General features: G+C 40.6%; 1 protein-coding gene across 1 annotated transcript; it reads left to right on the forward strand.

Moving 5' to 3' along the window:
• Positions 1-4,540: 4,540 nt before the first annotated feature.
• On the forward strand, positions 4,541-19,323 carry LOC119724512 (dipeptidyl peptidase 1-like). Its single transcript, XM_038195596.1, has 8 exons — positions 4,541-4,712; positions 6,400-6,597; positions 7,397-7,496; positions 8,991-9,275; positions 10,949-11,098; positions 14,299-14,541; positions 15,710-15,935; positions 17,404-19,323. The coding sequence occupies exons 2-8, from the start codon at positions 6,433-6,435 to the stop codon at positions 17,645-17,647; spliced, it is 1,413 nt and encodes a 470-aa protein (XP_038051524.1). The 5' UTR covers positions 4,541-4,712; positions 6,400-6,432; the 3' UTR covers positions 17,648-19,323.
• Positions 19,324-20,459: the final 1,136 nt, after the last annotated feature.

Consider the following 20,459-nt stretch of genomic DNA (forward strand, 5'->3'; position numbering starts at 1 on the left):
GTCGAAGATGGTCTGCTTTGAACAGCGCCTCCAAGATTCAGATATGATATAGTCCACTCCCCCTTTTGATTTTGCGACAGCCAGGTGACCGAAAACATTTGTTGTCCCCCTCCCCCACTCAAAAAAGTCTCGCGCTTTCAGCATTGTCCAGGTTTAATTTTTGTATGGATTATGTACACAGGAGTTGGCGGGGGAGGGGCACTTGCAATGGCGGGGGGGGGGGGGACATTCGAATGCATTACCGACGACGTCTCCACCCCATAGATATAGAATAAAAAGACTAGATCGTCAGTGCGTACAAACGCGCGTTCTGCCATGGGCGGCGCCATTTTTTAGCGCGTGGGGCAAAAGTTGCGTTACACGCACCTTTTTTTCTGTAGGTTTGTATGGAAAGACATATTTTTATGTCCGCGAAAGTAATATTTTTGACCTGTAGTAGTTATTTCTTCAACAAAATTCAAAATGGGTTATCAAGCTGCATGTTCATTTCAAAGTTTGGTCCATTTTAGTTTTCGTATTTATTTACCGTTTTAAAATGCTGGTGCGCGTTGCTTAAAAAACACTTGCATCCAGCTGTTTGAGTGTTATTTTCTTCAGCAACAAACAGTGAAACGGAACAATGATCATTTTGAACGTCTTATTTCCGTAGTCGTTGCGCTGTCCTTTAATTTAAATTCACGGCAGCTTTTAAGGGACAACACCCAGAACATTTTTTTTCTGCATTGTCCCTCTTCAGGGTATGACATACGCCGTAATCAGATGTAGTTTTGTACTGTTGGATATACTGGGGGCCGGGGATGCACGCCCCTCCCCAGCCCTTCACTAACTTATTAAAAATAAAAAAATAGAACAAATAAATTTGTGTTATTTTGCATCTGGAAATCTTCAAGAAGGTGCAAGAATCTCACAATGTTGAACAAAATGGGTACTAAAAGTAGAGCACAATGTAAATAAACTTGAGGAGTTCATTAGGTTATTCAGCTCAGAAGTGCGGAACATTACGGGAGTGTAATTTAATTTCATTCTTAAAACGGTTTTCAGGGACAATATTATTGTCATTAAAAGTCAGACATAATATAAGGCAATCCAAGTAAATTGTTCTCATCCCAAATTGTAACACAAATCTCTAAAATCATCCATTGGAACATTTCCCAATTTTCTTTAAAAATTCAAGCAGTTTTTACATTCTACGTTTTCCTTTTCATTGTTTATAAACAATGTCTTTAAACACATTTTATCAGGTAAGCTGACGTTTATTTGGAGATTTTTAGCAACGCGCACCACCATTTTGAAACGAAAAATAAATACGAGGGGAAAATGGAACAAACTTCGAGGCGACTATCCAGCTTGAAAATGCATATTGAATTTTGTTGGATACGTAATAACTACTGGTAAAAAATGTTACTTTTACGGACATAAAAATGCAAGTTTGTGCACAAACCTACGGGAATGTAGGTGCGCGTAACGCACGTTTCGCCCCACGCACTACTACTGCGCGTAGAGCGTCCATGATGGAACGGGAAAATTTGTGCACACTCTATGGCGCGTATGCACGCGCTGCCGATCTAGTCTTTTTATTCTATATTTATGCTCCACCCTCAACGAAGACGCTGAGGGTATGGGGTTCTTTAAGAATAAAAATAAGTCCTGCGTACCCTGCACCATATACGCGCAAACCAGTATACGCACACGGGATCTCGAGAGTGTTCAAAACACGGCATCTACTGTTCGTGCATGGAGCCCATGATGCCTTTCCAGATCTTGAGAGGGGCATAATTTCTTGAAGGGGCGCGGGAGGAGTCGGCTACATTCTCAGCCAAATTGTTTTGTAGCTATCATGCATCTGTGTTGCTGATAATTATTTCGAAGCCTCACATTTTGTTCTTGCTATCCCTAATTATGCTGTCATAAGATCATACAAACGCCGGGAAGTTGCATTGTTGCCGCGCTGTGGGAGGCAAGCCAAAAAGAAACCGATGCTGAAAAAAACAGGAAGACATACAGAGTTCAGGGTTGTGAGAGTACGCAATGTGAACTACAAGAAGACAGAGTTCAGGGTCTTGAGTTGAAAAGAGTTGAAGTGCAAGCACGTTCGTCACTCTGGTAGCCTGTACCTTAAGAACACGTACACGTACACTGATATCATTGGGATGTTTCTTAAAATAATGACAAGTTTTGACTTGTCATGTCGACTTCATAGTTTATCAGATTGTCACGTCAGCATGACAGTGTGCTTCATTTTGTCAGCAATGAGGACAATCTCAGAGGGTCATACCCCTTTTTAATTTGGTATGCAGTGAAAATTATAGTTTCAGTTCATTTTGTGTATAGGCTTATTTCTTATTTTTCGTGGAAAATTTTAACGAACGCCATTATTGGTTTAATTTTTTTTGGGGGGGATATTTTTTTTTCGTAAAAGAAAAACCAGCATTAATTCCTTCACAATGATTTACGTAGTAACTTGCACTTCGATGAAGACGTTCATTGTGGTTACGAAGGTGAAAAGCTACAAAAAGCTAGTAATGAAATGAAACAACCTCAGAACCGATACCTTGCAGTAGATTGTTAACGGAAATGATGAAGTACTCGGAATCTTAGAGTATTCCATAAACTTACGTTATGGGACAAAGTACCACAAAGGAAAGAAAGAAGTTGGGAAAATATCTCTAGGCCCACATGAAACAGTTATCGGGAAACCTTCCACAGTCTACTGCTCAAGTAATGAGACTTTAATAACTCGGGGAATGTCTTCATCACCAGTCATTTGTTTTTAATCAGGAAGACGTACCTGTCAGGAACCGACACGCTTCATAACCCCGTCAACGATATAACAGACCTGTCTCGAAATAATGAAATTCTCCTTTGCTGCATCCAACGGCCACAGTTTCTATCACTAGCAAGTTCACACAATTATACTGCTTAATTTGGGGTTATTAAAGGGCTAGATAAGTAAGTTCCTTTTCATCACATCATTAAATGGTACCTTATAGGGAGACAGTTTATATAGTCAATTTACATAAGGAAAACACTGCTCATTCTTTAACTACCATTGCTAGAACGAATTTATTGCAGCAAAGTGCTCAAAACGATTCCTTAGGGCGAGAATAGTATAAAAATATAACAGAGTTTGGGGAGGTGAAGTATTTAAAATTGGGGTTAGGACAGCGTTTTGTTGGTTTCTGTTTGTGCACAAGTGTATGGGAATGTAAGGCACCATTATCGGTGATAATTAACACAATAAATGACTCAATGTTAGATGCAAAGTTGATTTTGGTATACTAAAATCGCTTTGCTGTTTAGGATGACAAAACAGATTCTTTTTGTTATTGGGCATTGGAAATTACAGGTTCGTGTTGCTGATGTCATGCTTTAATAATTGCGGACAGGGAACCTGGTCAGAATTCGCTCCTCTGTAGGCCCATATATCACCGTGATGCAATTTCTGTTGTAGGGGGAGGGACCAAGCGTCATGGAATTTGGCGGCTGATGTCTTACGTGGCTGGTGTCTTAGGCAGGCGAAATTAGATGTGTTCCAGTCCAATTTCGCAACTCGTTAAATAAATCACAGAATATGCAGTCCATCTCAGTAGGTTTCAGAGATTTGGGTACAAATACGGTTCTAATTTTTCGCAGTTCGAGTATTCAATTTCGTTTGAGTGTTTACAAAGAAAGTGCGTAGTCACAATTTTCCTGCACGAAAACCCATTTCGTTTGTTGGCTATATTGACTTCGCACAGATACAAGTATTCCTTTTCAACGAGAGTACAATGGAACAAGTAGTCGACTTAATGTGGCAGCTGCACTTCGCTAAACGTCAACCGTATTGGCGGTAAGAAAATCAATTTAATTCAAAGAAATTGATAGGCCTTTCTCAATATCTTTTCCATCATCTTTTAATTTCAACAAACTGATTACAACAATTAACAAACTGGTCCATTTGATCTTCATATACAAGTCTCTATTTTATCGGCGAGTGTCCAACATTTATTTCCTTCTATCACGTTTACACTTTACATTTTTTTAAGTTCTGTTATTTTTTAAAGTTCTTGTTATGCGTTTTTCCTATCTTTTTTCACAGGTATTCAACATTTTGAAATAGTCCATCTCAGAAGGGTTCCTTTTAATTAAAAGCTTTTCTCAGTCATGTCATTTTAGACCCTGTTTTAACAATTTAACACAATTTCTTGCTAATGAACAAGTTAAGTAGTTTGCTGCCTCCTTTGTACGTATCAATGAAGATTTCAGTTTAATATGTATCCTTTGCTTCTTTGACATTTGACAATGTTAATCCCACATTCTGTTACATCTGTTTTAGATTGCTGTCTTTAAGTATATATATATAGTTCATGTACTCATGAACCAACGTACAATCAATCAGTGCTGCCATCACGCCTCATATCCTCCAGAAACACCAGTTTGCTTGGCTGATTTCATAATCATGTCTTCCCGACGCTGTGAGCACGGCACTGAAATTGCATTAGCCGCCCCATCCGCGTATTTTGTTTCCGATAGGTATTCACGTCCATTAGTCTTCATTATCGAATTAGCTGTCGTACCTACCGCCCACGCGTCCAACCGTCGTCTGTACAACGCCAAGACGGGGTACTGTGTACTGCGTAAGCACGCTGAACTCTGTACGGCGGGAACTGGTGTTACTAGAGGTAGGCGGTCTAGCGAACGGCGTGGACTTCAACACCTTACACACTTGACAGGTACCTTTCAATTTTGGTATTTCAATTGTTCTCAATTTAAATTTGTTTAGGAATAAAAGCCACAGATATGTACTGAAACATAACCGAAAACTAAAAAGCATTTTCTTTCGGATGGTGTTTGAAAATTATGTGACACAAAAGCGCATCACAACTGAGCAGAACTGCTTTGAGTGGTGGATCTCTCGTTTAAGGCAGGTACGAACATTTGAAATTACTCAGAAACCTACCTACCGATTTAACGAGAAAATCCTTGCCCAGCGTGAAGATAGGACTGGTACCAAATATCCTATGACATTATTCTGCCTGACATGGTATCATTCGGAAGAAGTGTGCTTCAAACGAAAAAAAAATGCACAAAATTTTTTCCTAGATACCTCTAAGTTAAATCGTAATATCTTTCATGATTTTCTCACACATTGTGTCTGCGTTAAATGAGTTTTATGGCGAAGCGAAGAGCAGGATTTATATTCTTTTTCCAGTAATGGAAAAACGAATAAGAGAGAGAGAGAAAAAAAAAAGGAAAGAAAAATAAAACATAGTGAGAACTGTCCTTGAGACGGATTTCGTGAGGTCCAGTCGCATATGGCAGTGCACAGTGATTAGTATTCCTGAAGCCAATTTTGTGTAATAAACATATCCATGTCGGTCGATGTTAATGTCTGTTCACTTTTTTGAGAACAATACCGTGTGAAACGTTCATGCTGCTAACTGGACGTATACAGTTGGTAAAGACACTTAAGAATCTACTTAAAATAAAGCCTACAATTTCCCCCATTTTGTATGTTAACATTATCTACCTGGATATCAAACAGTTATATGAAAAAACAAATTAGTGGATAATCCTGAGAACAATCACCCCCACCAAAAAAACCCCACCCCAAACCAAACAGGTATGCACATTTATGCGCCTTACGAGAGATGACATCACTGTTTCATGCATGTATATATAAGTGCAGATTATCTAAGATCAGATGGGTTTTAAGACATCCATATGTTATCATCTCGTCGAGGCAACCGGAGCTAAGACGTAACATCTTTACGGTACACATTTTCATTCGAAAAAACCGTGTGCTTTTCACCTGGAAAATCCAAGGCGATTCTTCCATCTAACAGGGTGGCGCACGGGGGAGGGGGGCCTCAGGGGGGCGGGGGGATTGAGCCCCCGCCAAGAGGTCGTCAATTTTTTTTTCTTGATAATTTTTTTTTAGTCCCACGATTTGACCTTGCTGATATGTATGTGTTATGTGGCCTATTTTCGACTTGTATAATAGAGGTGTAATTGGTGCCACCAACGTCAACATAGTTCCCCCCCCCCAAAAAAAATCTGTTTTCTGCGGCCAAAAATTTTGGGCAACATTTTTTGAAAACAATTAAACTTCACAAAAAAATTTCCAAAAAGAAATTGTGAGCCCCCATAAGCAACATCCTGGTTTTCGCCAATGATCTTACACACTGTTTAAATCCGCAAAAGGAAATCAGTCTTTAATTTGAGTCAATTTTTTTCTAGGAATGAAAATACAAAATGGGAATAAATATACTGACGCAAATGATTATACGTAAATGATAACGGGTGTGAAAAGGACCACACGCATCTTGGGAAAATTAGACTTTCCACTTGGTGAAAAAAGGACTCCGCTTTCCTTAAAAGAAAACCCTCTATTGCATTTTTGCTTCATTCATTTGACAGGATCCACTAAAGGCAGCACTCATTTGTGACAGTATGTTCAGGTTCGTTCCTGGCCGTCTACTTGTCATAATCTGTGTTATCATCGTCTGGGCGCAGTGCGTGCTGTACGGTGGACCAGCACTCCTCGTAGCTGCAGATACACCAGCTAACTGCTCCTTCGATGCTGTCAGTGGAAAATGGATGTTTTACATTGGCCCGGTAGGTGATCATTTCCCTTAAAATTCAGATCGAAAAAAAAACTATGCAAAATCCAATCAACTTCAGCCGTACAGTCACTCTTTTGTAACAATTTCCGCAAACATTCCCACGATGCAAGCTTAAAGTGCCTAAGGTTTCCAAAACAGAGGTTTCTTCAACTTGCATAAATGAGAGAAACCAAGTCATTATAATGTTTGTAATCATTAGTCTGTTGCTTGAAAAGATGGTCCATTCATCATGATAGTTGCTTGGCTACAGAGAGCGTATATAATAGAGATATAGGCTGTTTACTAGATGTGTTTTACTCTCCGGAAGTTCCGTAGGCCAGAAATGTGTTTGTAGACCGACTTCAGACGTTTTTAATTGCACACCTTTCTATTGCCATTTGATGATTGCAGTTTTTGGCATCCGGTGGCTCGTAAACAACAGTTAGCATCATTGGAAATACAAAACAATAACTCAGAAAGGAACAAAAAAATGACTCAATTTAAAAAAGCAACACTGAATAATCAACGGTCATTATCAACTTAAATAACACAACCCCCTTTCTTAAATGATTGTGCAATTTTGGCATAGGCTCTTGCGAGATATGCCGTTGAAATTTTTGTGGAAAGATGAAATCCTATAAAAAACGCACTCAATGTTTGCACTCAATATTGCGTCGTATATTGCGTGTTGAAATTTGGGCTTATCCGATTTACATGTACATCACTTGTGAAAGTTTCAGTTAAAAAAATTAAGTTACACCCCAAATAAATTAATGGACCCTCATACAACACGTATCTTTTTTTAACTACAGGGAGGCCAATCAAATAAGATCGACTGTTCCAAGCCATGGCACGCTGTGTCGCAGTGGAGCGCCATGCTACATTTCCCAGATGTGGCAGTCGACAAGAACGGTATTCAGCTTATTGTCAAACACAATTTCTATAGAGCTGTCAAATCTAATTTACGATACTGAGGTTGAATTCGCAATTACAATGAAGTTGGTCACCTACGAAAGACCTAAGTGCAGCTGCAAGTACACTGTTAAAGTGGTGCTTAGATTTTGAACATATTTTTGTACTATTCTTAAGGTGGAATTTGCGTCGGGGTGATGTAGATCAATATTAGGTTTTACCCTTTTTTGTACCCACTCTCTTTTCACAGATTTAGTCTAAACACATGCTTATTTTTTTTGCAAAGTATGACAGTCTGTTAGTGCAATAACTTTAAACATATTTTAAAAGCAATACTGATACAAAATATTGATACAATTTTGTAGTAAGCCTGTTGTTCGACTTCAACCCGATAAGTCATGCTCATTTACTTTTACAGTTTATACTTTACTAACAAGCTTTCATCTTAACATCCACAAATCTAAACATGTCATAAAATCAAACGTGAAAAAAATGGGTACAGTTAAGTGTTTAGCCTGTCATTCGACTTGAACCTGATATGTCATTTTTATTTACTTCCACAATTCATATTTATGGTACTAACAGGCTTTTGTCACCCGTACCTAAATATGCCACAGACATCTACAAACCTAAACATGACGCAGATTCTTTATTGTGTAAAAGTGCGTACAATAAATTATTAAGTGTTTAGAAATGTGCTGAAACTCTAAACACGATGTTAACAGTGTATGTGTTATTAATCCGTTATTACGGATTATTCAATCATTATCATGTAGACATTTTCTGCCTCCCTATAACTTCTACAACGAAATTCGTTGTCGCATTGACGATTCCTTAGGTCGATAATAGTATAATTAAAAGCTTGGGGAGGGGAGGGGAGTATTTACAATGGGGTCTGGGAAGACTTTTGTTTGTGAATATATCTATTTGAATGTCTCCCTAAGCTACAATTTTCGGTAATTTATTATGACCACATATATTTTCTCGCGTTGTAATGAGCGTTTCTATGTGTGTTGATGGCCTTTAACTCGAGTTGAATCGAGTCGAGTCATTTGCTTGTAATAAGTTGCCCGAAAATTGAAACCCGAGTCGGATTCGAGTACGGTCACTTAAACTGTTTCCCTGCAGATAGAAAGGTAAATCATAAGTTCAGTGCGTATATCCGGGGGGGGGGGGGGGGGGGGGGAGGGAGGCAACTTGCCCGCTCACCCCCCCCCCCCCCGCGGCATTTGATGGCGTCATACAAAAAATAAATAAAACATAGTATTTTAAAGAGAGTTTTAAGATGGTTCAGACGTCGATACAGTAATTTTGCCCACCCAGGGCACGCTACTGCATAAGTTAGTTTCAAACAATATAATTAAGGTAATAAAAACCTGCACAGATCTGAGTTTGTTGTGAAGAGTAGATTCTACACCCTTCAAATGACTCGGATATCGAGCAGAAATCTGCCCCTTTACACCCTTTCTTTTCGTCGATTCATGTTTCCAAAAGGCATGACGGGATTTTGGACCCTTATCTACAACCAAGCGTTTGAGGCTGTCATCCACGGCAGGAAGTTCTTCGGCTTCTTTGAGTACGAGGTGATCGACCGGAAACACGTGCTCAGCTTTTGTAACATCACCACGGGCTGGGTGCACAACAGCGATGGGCGGAACTGGGCGTGTTTCAAGGGCGAACGGGTGACGGGGCCAGGGGTGGGAGACCCCCCGCAGAGCTACACTGTGGAGGAGATTGATGAAGAGCGACTGTACAAACCCAATGATGAATTTGTAGAGAGTGAGTACCAAGAACCTGCAGATAAACCTGCATGACTAGACTATGCCGATTTCAAATTCACCATGGAAGAGTCACAATTTTATGACTGATTAAATTTGTGAGGCTGTGTCCGAAACGTGTGTCGAGAGCTTTTTCTACGTCTATTGTCAGTATGCACCCATGTTGTTGTAATTGACGTAGGACGGGTATACATCCGCTCTTAGAGAATTGATTTGGAAGCAGCCGTAATTACATGTGGTTTATTACGCATCGTTTCATAATGCTCCCCGAGTTATGTAAAAGAAATGCGGATAAACACGTACGTGTGCCACGTGCACGGTCCACGTGCAGCTTGGAACCCATAAAGTTCAAGGTGTCTCAGAAACCATGCATTGTTATTCATATGCACGTACCAAACCTAGTAAAGCTGTTCCCAGACCAATTAATTTGGTGTAAGGGTTCTAGTCATCGCAGTCAATTTTTTTCGGGCAAAGTGAGACTTAAGCAAGTTTAATTGACAAGTGATAGTCAGTCAGGTACAAAGACGCCTGTATGCTGGCCCTCTGGGACCAGCACAGATCGAATTGTTATAATACCGCGTAACGTCCTGGCCATGGTTAGTCTTATTTCATTGGTCTAGAATGATCACGTGAACATTTTGCAAAACGTCAATCGAGTGCTGTCTTTCGCTCGTACCCCGCCCTACAAACAGGACGATGGGGCGGGCTGATGAATTTACGCTCTGATTGGATAGATTTTGCGTGACATGTGACCTGCAAGTCATCATGGCCACGACCCTGCAAGGTTTTAAACGGCCGTTGAGACTGAGTCATTACTCTTTTATTCCCATTCATTAAAGTTTTTTTTTCCGTTGATAAGCGTAATAATGTAGGAAAATCTGTAAAACTTTTCTGTTTTGTAAATGTTCAATTCCCGTCACTTGCTCAGGCTCCGTTTCGAATTCACGAAGGGTCATATTGCATATTCTGCGACGCTCAAAATGTGCCCACATGGTCCGCAATGAAAAAGAAATCACATCCGGTATGGAATGTGTGCATTTCTATGAGAAAGTTTTCGGATAGCATTTGCGCGCATTGGCTAAAAAGCGGTCTTAAACAGCTGCAGCCAAATGTCTTTTTATATAGGTCATGATAAGTTACCCGAATACCATCCCAACTTCCTTCACAAGATTGTGTTAAGCTCATCAGCCTGTCCCAGCGCCCTGTTTGCCAGGGCGCGTATTTTTTTTCCTAGGAGGGTTAGGGGCAATGTCATGAATAATTCAGTTTTTCCTTTGAATCATTGCAAGACTTAGGTTCTCGTTCTATTTTCCCCTTAATTTAAAATTATCTCAGTGATAAATTTGGAGAAGAAAAATAGCTAATGAAAATGAGCAGCGACGACGTGGATTCGAACCAGGGATCTTTGTATCCATAGCTCATCTCGCTCATGATCCACTAGGCTACTGTGTGGTAGCTCGACAACAACCGTTCTTTAAAATGCTTTAATGTATTGTAACTAGTTGAGTAACTAACAACAATGCTGTTGATGTCATTGTCCGTTCTCATGGATAAACATGAATTATTCATGACATTGCCCCTAAGCCCCTAACCCTCCTAGGAATAAAAATTACGCTGCCAGGGCGGGGGCACGAGCGAAGTACTATCCAGCACATCATTAATTTATTTATGCAGAAATAAACAAGCACCAGCCCAGCTGGACAGCCAAGCACTACAGTCGCTATGACAACATGACAATGGGTGATATGCAACGTCGGGCAGGCGGTAAGAAATGGAAAAACGCCTACCCACCACCAACCATCCCAGACAAAATTACTCAAATTGGTAAGTGATAAACATATAATGCTGTAAATTTGAAAAGCGGGCGAACCGGGGGAGGGGGGGGGGGGGCGTCTGGAGGCGCTGGGGACTGGTATGGTCACCATATGACACTAGGTGGCGCTGTTCATAACGCAGTCATGAATATTTATTGTACATAATGTACAGACGCGCCTCTTTGCATCCATTACTGCGTTTTTTTTTACTGTAAAGTTTAAAGGTAATACACAATATTTGCAAGTATAAAACAAACTACCAAATTATCAAAAAATGCCTTTGACTGTAAGTGAATTATAGTCTCAAGCATCCTTTGAAATCATGACACCTCGTATGATGTCATTTTCACGGCTGACCAAAAAAAAGACGGACAATTTTTTTTTCAATGCCCCCATTTCACAAAATGTAGTAAGTCCCACATTTTGTTTGCAATCAGTTACATATCAGTGAATAGGTGCAAGCCAGCTACTCTGGTTCCCTGACCTGACAATTCCTGGACGTCTATAAATTGTCCTGTTTCGTCTGAAGTAGAGTCAGGGAACCAGTCTATAAGAACAGCATTTTCTTGTTTTTTTTTTCAACATCCAAGAACACAGAACTTTAAACAAGTCTCTGTAGCAATATTTGCTATAAAATACTAACCCCTAATCCATCCATTTCTGATAATTACAGCAAAAGCAAATGTTGTATATTACCTTTTAATGTTTTTCTTCAGTGTCTTGGACCGTCTTAGCACAAAATTATATTGGGAATGACCTGATGACCTTTCCCACCTGGTCAAGGGGGGGGGGGGGAGTATATATCTCCCATCCCCCTTCTCTGAATATATATGCCTGTGATAACACGTATACGTATACTACGTGGGGGCAACACATGAAAGATTTCCTTTCTGCATGTCCCTAAAATTATTACACCACAAAGTGAAGGTTCAATTGTTGAGCCAAGTTTTATTTGCCGGCCCCGGAGTTGTCTAGCAGTTTCATCCAACTAATCCCAAATAATTTCCAGTTTCTGACTTTGTGCCAAATTAGTCTCCTTAGGTCATGGCTAAATTCAAGGCCTGCTGCAGCTTAAGACTCTTCGGATAGAGTACAAAAGTTTCGCACATGTGTTTTACTTGTAGCGTTATGCATCAGTGCATGTTGGATTGGTAGCACAGAAAGACATGTAACTTCAAGGTGATGATATGTCACATTGCATCAAGTTCAATCCGAAATTAAATTCTTTCTCAAGATGAACGTACCATGCATATTGCGCAGGGTATTGCGGCAGCCATGCATGAAGCATCTTAAGCAGATGTAGACAGTCTACTGGACAGCAATGAAAGAACACTTTTTTTTTCGTTTTCTTGGTGTTATAACAAAGCCTTCTACATTCCATAGGATAAATTTGGTATTTTATGTTGACATGTACAGAAAAATCATATATTAGGTCTTTCCATTCCCGAGAGGACACAATCCTATAACCACAGATACATTTTGGGACAATTTAATGGGGTAACAACAGGTAATACATAAGTTGCGCTAAGGGGGGGGGGGGGGGGGGTATCTCGACTATCACCCCACTGTCACTAGCGCAGGCGTGCATGGAGATTTCGATTGTGCTGCTACCAATTATTCAGAATATTCTGTTGCCGGGGTATAAAGCGTGTTCTTGGTATACTAACATTGCTGAAATTAAAAGTCAAGGTTTCACTTAACAGGGACTTTTCTTCACATTTAAAGATGTCTTGAGTTGACCGAGACGAAATCTGAATCAAGGGAAAGCAGTGTTAGTGGTGCGGCAATATGCCAAAGGATTTTTGTTCAAGTCTAGGTCTTCATTCAATGAAAATAATGATCAGATGTGGGAACAATTCATATCTGACCTCTGGTGACCTTTGAGAGGTCAGTAACCTTTGTTAACCTGTTTAAAGCTATTTGTAAGATTTGTTCTGGAAACCTCATGTTTTTCATGATTCATGTTTAAATGAAAGGTGTTCGTGTTATGAAGAAAAGTTTCATATGTAGGCCATTTCATATTCAACCTCTGGTGACCTTACGAGAGGTCATGACCTTTGTAAAACGATAGCCTATCTGTGGATATTCATATTAATTTTTCATGGCCCAAGATTACAGAATGGTTTAGCGTATTTTGAACAGGCGGACATTATACCAGTATATATATATATATTTTTTTGGGAGGGGGTGTCACAGCAGGGGGGGGGGGGTTCGACTTATTTTTTAGGAATTTGTATGAGAATTTTTTTTTTGGACAGCTGGGGGGGTGTTGACCCCCCCCCCCCCCTCTGGATCCGCGCCTGTTGAGATCAGAGGTCATACAAAAACATTCTTTGGGGTCTTTATGACTTCATGACATGCTGTAGAATACTTGCTTATTAAAATACACTCCTTCTGGACTTATTAGACGTCGGTCATGAAAAAGTGGCATTTTGAAGATTAAACATGATAAAATAACGGCAATCAGAGAATACAAAGTTCATTGACCTCGCAAAGGTCATCAAAAGTGAAATATGAAAAGTCTACATATCTGAAAATTCATATCATGGCAAGAATACCCTACAGTTAGATATGGGTAATAAAAAAGTATCGTTTTGAATAGTTAATCATGTTATCTATAAATAGGATACGCAAAGTTCATTGACCCCTTGAAGGCCATCAGAGGTCAGATATGAAATTCCCTACATATGAAATTATGTCATAGCATAAGCCACTTTACATTATGACTTGGATCTTGAAGAAGTTCGGGTTTAAAGGGTAAGTCGTATAAATAACTATAAATTGTGTTAGTGCAGTTAATACAAAGGTGATTGACCTCTGGAAGGTCATTAGAGGCAATTGTGAAATTTCCCGCATTTAGTCGTTATTGACATTGTATAAAGACTATACAAAGACTTAGGTCATAGGAAAGTGATATTTTTAAGAATAATTTGTCAATGTATGCAGACCTCACATGCCATGTCTCATGCTTTTATGACATAATGCACAATTCTGTCCCTATGCCGCACCACTATGTGGCTATACTCAACGTGAAAGCGAAAAGAGCGTGAGTGTTAGACGCATGCTAAGTTTTCGAACTACGAATTCGCAAGACTTGAACATATTCAACTCTGACTCATTTCGCTGCGAATGTTCGTTAACGTCGAATGAACCGTATGAACCAGCCTACTTACTTGTTGCTTAACATTTTGCACCACCTTTTGTTGACAGAGAGCGCCAGTCTGCCGGACCAATTTGACTGGCGCGATGTGGGCGGTGTCACCTTCGTTCCCGACGTACGAGACCAGGGCATCTGTGGCTCGTGCTATGCCTTCGCCTCCACCGCACTGCAGGAGTCTAGGTACCGGGTCCTGACTAATAACTCCATTCGTCTGGTGCTGTCCCCGCAGGAGATTGTAAGCTGCTCCGAGTATGCGCAGAAGTGTGACGGCGGGTTTCCTTACCTGATTGCGGGTAAGTTCAAGCTGTCCCCGTACCAACCCCTGTTTGGCGACCTCTGGTATTTTTAAAAAAGCTTTCGTGGACAGATTGTCTTTAACCAGTGACCCGACACCAGGACTTCCGCATGCGCACGACATTGACCCATAAACAGGTTGTGGGTTCGAGTCCAGCCTGGGGTTGTGCATGGTGCGTGTGTCCTTGGGAAGAACACTTCGTCACTCATTGCTTCTCACAATCTAGTCCGGACACCAGTCCTTACCTCATAACACACGTGAACATGAGGACAGGCAACAACCTATGCTTCTGATTTCTTAATGGTTGTTATGTGCGTCTTGGCTGTTTCGCCGTTCCTTTAGTTTGATTGGCCTACTTCTCCTGCACACTCATGCGTCACGCTTAACGCAGCACCCTATTAGTATGCGCGTATATATTTAAATTTGGTTGACCCCTACTTCATAGGTCAATCTGACAATCCACGCGCTGGCCGTTATCAGACTTTAAATGGCCCGTAATTTTGAGACTGTGTTCAGACTACTCCCAACCTAGGAGTAAATGGGTACCTGTATGGGCAAAGATGGTTATTGTTTTTGATTTTCGCTGCTTTGCTGCTAAGCTGCTTTGCGCCCAAGGCTATATTATATACTCGATAAGGAGTTGAGGCTGTCTTTGGAATGTTTCACTGGCCCAATGAGCAGGGGCAATGACGATGTAGTTCCTTGAGTACCAATAAGTGATACGTGCACATTATAAGAAACAAACATTACTAAAAACCTCTGCAAATCGAGATGCACATGAATTTATTGTATCGATCCCGTAATTGTCATCACACTTTCAAACAGGTGAACTTTTTTTTTGTTAATAGTATTCGTTGGTTGTTGCAAAGAATTTTAACATGTAATAAACCTCTGCAAATCGGTAACTCTGGCTTCGTTCAAGTCAATATTTAATTTTTTTTTTCATTAAATGTCTCAATTTAGTGAATCCGGATCAAATCACATTCTCGGGAAACAACAGTTGGCAAAAACAAAAAAAAGATTATGAACCGTTAATTAACACGATAAACGTTTGGTACTAATACACAAACACCCCACTATTCCCTATTTGTGCTTGCCAAATAACAATGTAAAGACACTTCAAAATACAGGTATAGGAGTTTTATAATCTGTTCAAATCCGCTTAGGGAAGTACGGCCAGGATTTCGGCCTTGTGGACGATTCCTGTTTCCCGTACACCGAATACAACGAGCCATGTCGTCCCGTGACCTGCCGACGGTTCCGAACCTCTGACTACCACTACATCGGGGGGTTCTACGGTGCCTGTAATGAGGACCTCATGAAGATTGAACTGCTACGCAATGGACCGGTGGCTGTCAGCTTCGAAGTCTATGACGACTTCCTCTTCTACACGTAAGTCTGGGCGGGTGTAATGGGCCTTATTCTCGAGTAGGCCATATTGACTTGAAGGTAAGGTAAAATCTTACTTTTTGAAATTTGCGAAGAGAAATGAAAGCAACTTAATATATAATAAGTTCCAGTCTGCATCAATGAATAATTTCAAATTTGCACGTGTGCGCAGTGAATTTGTCCACGTGACCTGTTTGCACGTGCGCACTGGTTCTCGCAGGGGCTGTTCAAAGAAACAGTTATGTCATGTAAAAGGTCGAACGCATGCATGTCTGAAAACATGACTAAGACACTACTAATGATGAACAAATCCAAGTGTTGTATAATACAGATTATTAGACAAAGGTGAAAACCCTTTAGATAATTATGCGTCACAATCACGTCAACGATTCACGTTCCTTTGGCTGCATTTCAAAAGCCCTCAGGGCATGACAGACATTGAAATGTAATACGTAATTCTATCGAGTCACCTGGTTGTGTACGTGTTTCATTGTGAGCATATAGGCCTACGTGAGCAAACTGACTTGGCAGCAATTCACAATACGAACATGTCTTTTGAAACCAAAAGTTAGAGACTACGATTATTGCTTTAAAAAGTCGGATTCTTTTCTTGATAGTTCTGGAACATAATTTAATGGAACACGTGTGATCGAATACCCCCACCCCCTAAAAAATGAGTCAATATATCTTAGTAAAACTAGAAATTATATTTCCTGAACTAACACATTGTATAAACTGCTATAGTGGTGTGCTCTGTAATATATCAAGTAGGCCACCCTACGTAAAATTAATTACTACACCTCATCAATATTCGTGATCAATTTGGAACGCGTCAATGGCCGATTCCGCCGCGCGTCCGGGAAGTTAATGATACGCGCCCAGGTGACGGTCATGATCATCCCGGTGAGTATCCAGCTAGTTGCCCTGCCGATTTTTTTTTTTTGGTAGCACCAAAAACTCCCCTCTGGAACCCGCCTTGTAGACATGTAGTCTGTGGCGTGTAATACATGTATTTACGGAACCAGTCTGTTGTTGTAGTCCTTGTAACTACCGCAGTGAAGAAACACTACAGAGTGTTGCCACAGAATGTTTCATTGACTGACCAAGAACTTGAATATCTTGTGCTGAATAAAGATGCAAAATCAACGAAGGCCAGTATCGACAAGCAGTGAGGCTACTCAAAAGACATTGAGGCTACTAAATATTTATGAGGTGTAGTAAACCAAATACATCATGGCTTATTTCTGGAAAATAGTTGGAATTACTGGTCCCTCGGTGTAGGTCAGCTTGACTGCCTCCCACCGCTTCGCGTCGGGAGTTAGTCGAGCTAACCCACACCGAGGGACCAGTAATTCCCACTACTTCCCCTCAAACCGTACTACCAATATAATATGGTTTACTGAATGTGCCAAATTGTACACAGAGTAGGCAGACTCAATGCAAAAGTGTGCATCGCTGGTCTCTTTCTCAGGGGAGGCATTTACCATCACACGCAGCTGACGGACCGGTTCAACCCCTGGAAGACTACCAATCACGTAGTACTGGTGGTGGGCTATGGCTATGCTGGGGACGATCCCGACACAGGGGAGAAGTTCTGGATCGTGCAGAACACGTGGGGTGATGCCTGGGGAGAACAAGGCTACTTCCGGATCCGGAGGGGTACAAATGAGGTTAATATTGAAAGCATGGCTGTGGCCACATTGCCTCGTCCGTAAAGGAAAATAGACTCCCGTGGATTGAGAATGGCTATGGGATCTACTTTAAAATAACCAATCGAATGACCATAAGAGTAATATTGTAAGCTGAGTTTTACCGCACTTATATTACCATAAAAAGCAATTTCGGACAATCGCACTTCCCTTGAAATCTCCCACGCATGCGCATTCCGCCAATAATTAAAAACAGAAAGAAGTAAAGGTCATTGCCATAACTGTACACGTAAATCTGGCTGTTATTTGCGTCTATATTGTTAACAATAGATAAAAACTATTTACAATCACAAAATGTTATCAGTTACATTCTATGTACCATTTTTGCTCGTCTAACTGCCAAATCCATGGGCGTTGGTAACCTCGCATTTCTTTGAGCTCTCATTGGAAACTGTTGTCACGTGACCTGGGATCACGTGAGCAAGACGCGTGCGCACTTACTTGTATAGATCATGACGCTGAGGTTCAAACATTTCTTTGCGTTTCCATTTCGCCCTTGGTAGTACGTAGTCTGGTTCCAAGACCTAAAGATTTTGACTGTGGCTGACGAATCTAAAGTCAGGTAGGCGTCAATATCACATGACCAAACAGTCAGGATTCCTTACATTTCCCGAAAATGCCCAAACTTTCCCGAGCACGTTTTGCACTCGGTATGTTCGCTAAAACACTGGTGTTTTCTGGCTAAAGGTAAGTTGTATATACACACACCAAAAAGGACCTGCCCAAGTATGTTAATGCCAGCCTAGAGTATGCACTCTGACGAGAGCATAGCTTTGTGAATGCGACGGTTAACTTTAACGTACGATCTTCGGGAGAGACGTCAGGGAATCGTCAGGTCAGGGAACCAGGCTAGGAAAATAGAAAGGTTCGGCAAACGCGAAAAATGCACACATATCCGTATAAGTATCCGTATGACTTCACACGTATACGCTGCACGTGTCGGGAATGCAAACTTTCGGCAGTCGGCATCGCGCATCCACGTACACGTATTATTTAGGGCCTACTTATTTTTATGAATTCATTTTTTTATTTTGTTAAATTACTTCTCTCAGAAGTAACTAGAAAGAATTTTCCTCTTCTGATTAGAAATTACAATAATGTATCATACGGGCCTAATAATAGATCTGTTTCTGAAACAAGTGACCTACATTTAAAATTAAGAGAATTTCTGATGACCCTATAACATTTATACAAACAAACAAGGCTCAGTCACGGTAACGCGCGCATGAAATGCTACGCGAAACAAACTCTTTTTTTGGACGTTTGTCACGCTACCAAAGACAGTATATGGGAAAAAGAAAGAAAACTCAAGAGAAACTTTCAATTAAATTGAACAAAATTTAATTCAGAAAATAAATCAAACAAAAAAGACAAAACAATTAGTCGTATATAGTCCTACTATCAACTGATAATCACATCAACACTGTTCTCGACGAATATTACTCATAGGAAACACTTTCAGTAACATCAAATGATATATATTAATCGGTCAACATCCAATTAGTCAAATATTGATTACATAATATTCAAAATGTTTGACTATGTCTGATTCTCGCTCAGATGCTCTCAGGCAACAATTTCATTACAATACCGCAAAGCCAGGCTATATTGCCATGCACAAAAAATAAAATGATGGGCCCGCCAGTGGTGTTTTTATTTGCAGCACACATCGTCAATGACTTATGATTATTCAGCTAGTTCGATGTTTATTCATAACTTATAACAATGACGTCACACCATTGCTATAACCAGATCGGGCATGTACATGTACATTAAAGCATTTCAAAGAACGGCTTTCGTCGAGCTGCCACAGTGGCCTAATGGATAGTGGAGTGAACTGAATCGCAAGATCTTTGGTTCGAGCCCATGGCCATTTTCATCAAATAGTTTTGTTGGTTGGGATAAGTTTATTTGAAGGGAAAACACTACGACAATTTAAGTGTCTTCCATCCACACAGCGTGATAAATATTCATGTTAGGGTACGTGATGTGATTGGTTAAAGTACGATGTGCTGCAGAAACAAATACGCGGCCCGCAACTATTAACATGACCATGCACTTGATGTCTCTGCGAAAACTGGTGTACCTCTAGCGCTGTGACGTCCTACTAGTCCCTGCTGTCTGTGATCGGTGTCCTCTGGAGTGGTCACGTACTGGTTGCACAACTCTAGGGAGCTGTCAACTGGTGCGGCGTCAACTCCACCTCGTTCCTCCACCTCGAGCCCGATATATGAGCGGTGTCTTGGTGGGCTCTAAACCCTCCGTTCGTCTATGCTACCCGTTGACTACGGCCAAAACCTGACTTTTGAGCCATCTGAAAAATATTCAGAGATATATTCCCTGCATACTACTGGCTCGAAACAACGTTCGCAATAATCAATTCCATGCCGTGTTATAAATTACCAAGGAAGTTGATCTATCTAGAGTACGTTGCACATAACACCACGCTGACCTCAAGCTTGCATTTGATTAACGCACGATATGCATAAGCCAGACAACTTTCATGACTCAACATACTAAGAAAATCCACATATTTTCCGCAACATTCACCCTAAAAATTACTCCCAAAGCAATGTGAGATGTATCATGCGTCATGTCATTAAAAGTTAGAGGTTATTAGAGACATCATTTCGGCACAGGTTTGGCGTAAATCGAGATATTCATACGTATCGCTCTCGTATAAGATGGCTTTCACACGTGCTTTTCGTATCAATTTTCCCGCATCACGTACAAGATGTACGGCATAGCACCAAACAAAAGAGAAATACGGATACGTGATAGGGGCTTGAATTTTGAGCTTGCTGAACCTCTCTATTTT

This window comes from Patiria miniata, unplaced genomic scaffold (genome assembly GCF_015706575.1).
Source record: "Patiria miniata isolate m_02_andy unplaced genomic scaffold, ASM1570657v1 HiC_scaffold_18, whole genome shotgun sequence".
NCBI lineage: Eukaryota > Metazoa > Echinodermata > Asteroidea > Valvatida > Asterinidae > Patiria > Patiria miniata.

What these genes read in the sequence shown, in the direction of transcription:
- LOC119724512 (XM_038195596.1), top strand. Translation starts at nt 6,433, where the DNA reads ATGTTCAGGTTCGTTCCTGGCCGTCTACTTGTCATAATCTGTGTTATC. An exon ending in GGATGTTTTACATTGGCCCG is followed by an intron (nt 6,598 to 7,396) that starts GTAGGTGATCAT and finishes TTTTAACTACAG; the next exon opens with GGAGGCCAATCAAATAAGAT. An exon ending in GTTTCCTTACCTGATTGCGG is followed by an intron (nt 14,542 to 15,709) that starts GTAAGTTCAAGC and finishes AAATCCGCTTAG; the next exon opens with GGAAGTACGGCCAGGATTTC.